Source organism: Palaemon carinicauda, chromosome 10, assembly GCF_036898095.1.
Source record: "Palaemon carinicauda isolate YSFRI2023 chromosome 10, ASM3689809v2, whole genome shotgun sequence".
NCBI classification, from domain to species: Eukaryota; Metazoa; Arthropoda; class Malacostraca; order Decapoda; family Palaemonidae; genus Palaemon; species Palaemon carinicauda.
In genome coordinates, this window is record NC_090734.1 from 71,988,859 (window position 1) to 71,991,358 (window position 2,500).

At 34.6% G+C, this 2,500-nt stretch overlaps 1 protein-coding gene across 2 annotated transcripts in view; it reads left to right on the forward strand.

Annotated features, from left to right (window-relative positions):
• Positions 1–2,500, forward strand: part of LOC137648629 (uncharacterized) — a 43,938-nt gene that overhangs the window by 3,744 nt on the left and 37,694 nt on the right. Inside the window, exon 1 of one of the 2 annotated variants that reach the window (XM_068381571.1) lies at positions 2,296–2,500. This exon is cut by the window's right edge and continues 96 nt beyond it. The exons of the other annotated variant lie outside the window; for it this stretch is intronic. Within the exon in view, the coding sequence (XP_068237672.1) occupies positions 2,440–2,500 (61 nt within the window). The 5' untranslated portion in view covers positions 2,296–2,439. Of the gene's footprint in view, positions 1–2,295 lie in introns of those variants that run through there. 2 annotated transcript variants of the gene reach the window in all.

Here is a 2,500-nt window from a genome sequence, read left to right on the forward strand (position 1 = left end):
ATCTCTTATTCATGACCTCACTAAAGTGATCCATCTAACATAGCGTTTCTTCATCATCTGTTACTCTAACATACCCATCTCTCTTTTTTATTATGTTTTGTAATTTCATATGTTGTATTTTTGGTGAATTGTGGTAGATGGGAGTTGCAGTAGTCAATCCTGGTAATAACACAGTTTATCACAAGTTTTTCTAAAGAATGTTCATCCAGGTACTTCTTTATAAAAGCAATGTTTCTAAGATGATAGACAGCAGTGTTTACTACATCATTTATTTGGTCATTGAAAGACAAGTTTCAGTCAAGAGATACTACTAGATCGGGCAGGAACTTTACTAGGTATCGGGGCAGAGTTGTTATTTATGTTTATTTGAATATCACCCACGTTTCTTATGCAGTTTTTCTTTCCAACCCCCATGAACTCTGTTTTATTTTCATTTAATTTTAGTTGTTTGATTGTATCCATTCCCTAACACTGGCAAGAATTCGGGTTAGAGTTTCAATAATGTCGTCTATATCTAAAGAATCTGCTGGAGAAAATTATGCTTTTGCTAGGTGACTACTACCTGCTACCGTTACATTTATGTTTTAGCCATTTACTGTACAGCATTGTATCTCCTCCGGAGGGTCACGCTGCCTTTTTACGCCTACTTCCTATGGCAACAGCCGGGTCCTACCCCCAAGTTGTAGTACCTGGGCACTGAATGACCTCCCCGGCCCCACGGCCCAATCTCTAATCTCTGAAGATGTGAGAATCGCTACTTCACCAGATGTAGGCGAAAAATAGGCTGGTAATCCTGCCAATTCATCCTCATCCAAGCTTTTAAAGACTATAACGATGAAGGGACTTACTGTATTTAAACTATTCTATATTCAATTGTCTCTTGAATATAACTAAGATATTCTCTTAATATACTATTCTTCCTAGCTGTATGGAATAACTTCTCATTTTAGAGAAATAAATAACCCATTTGTTAGAACTAGTATTCTTATTTGTCACTCAACATCCTTTTGTTAAGGCTTGAGATTTCTATTTTTTTTTCATTGCTGCACATTTTTCTTTGATTATTTTAGCTGAATCTATATTTTCTTTCTGATGAATCACGAGGTCACCACTTCAGATTCAACGAATTCAAAGAAGCTAGGAACCTAATCATAGTATTGCATAATGATAAATAATTTTAATTATACCTAATTAGGCTTTAATATATATATATATATATATATATATATATATATATAGATGTATATATATATATATAGATATATATATATATATATATATATATATATATATATATATATATGTGTGTGTGTGTGTATATATGTATATATAATATATAGATGTATATATATATATGAGAGAGAGAGAGAGAGAGAGAGAGAGAGAGAGAGAGAGAGAGAGAGAGAGAGAGAGAGAGAGAGAGAGAGAGAGAGAGAATATGTCAAAAGCGTTGTGAAGAAAAGGGGATTGAACTTGGATGTGTGATGTGTCGTGTTGTGGTTTTTGTGGGTAAATGGTTAAAACCGCATGTATTGTTACGCATACGTCTTTCATCACAAGCAACATTGCTCCATTTAGGTGACATTGCACAGTGTCGCCACCTTTGGTTTTGTGTGGTCATCTTCATCGTATAACTAAAGGTACATTACCTTCTCAAACAGTAGTCCTTTCTTGAGTGTCACCATGAGAGGTTGCCTGGTCCGTCTGACTTGCTTTGGGTTAAGAGCTGTCTGTGCTTTGGGTTAAGATCTGTCTGTGCTTTGGGTTAAGAGTTGTCTGTGTTCGAATTGGTACTGTAAAGTATAGTAGAAATGCGAATTACTAAGCATCAAACATCCACTACAGTAAATGCAGTGTGAATTATTGTTTCCCAGATATTTAAGTATTTATGACCTTCACATTTCAAAGTTCTCTCGGGTTTTCTCTTATTTGGAGTTGTTATTGTGAATTTCTACTCAGTAATTAACCTCGATAAGTTAAGCACCAGTTCTATGGAGTCAATTGTACCATTATCATATAGAAAAAAAATTCTTAAATATTTGTGGAATCGTTCAAAGTGCAGGCCATAGCGTATGTTCGAGCTTGAGATGAAACTAAATTTGATTTCAGGTTTATTGCTTTGGGCTCGTTTTCCCTTTGCTAAACATACTTTGTACTCACGTGGGATTTAATTTTCAACAATCTAGAAACATTAAACGTATCAAAGCTAGGCAATACAGTCTTTGTTCATTTCATCCAGATATTAATGAAAACTAGTTTCTTCTAGCATATCTAGCTAATGATAGAATGAGTTAAGTATGACTGTACATTTCTCCTTTTGTTTAGGATTATGAATTTAAAAAAAAAATGTGAAAGGACATTTACTTTTCAATTCATCAATCAAGAGTGAGACAGGGTGATTACGTGTGTTCGACACTTATTATCACTTGAAACAAAGCTATGGGTCCCCAAAACCACGAAAGAGAACTCCTTAACACTTGGTTTCCTACAACAGACATGG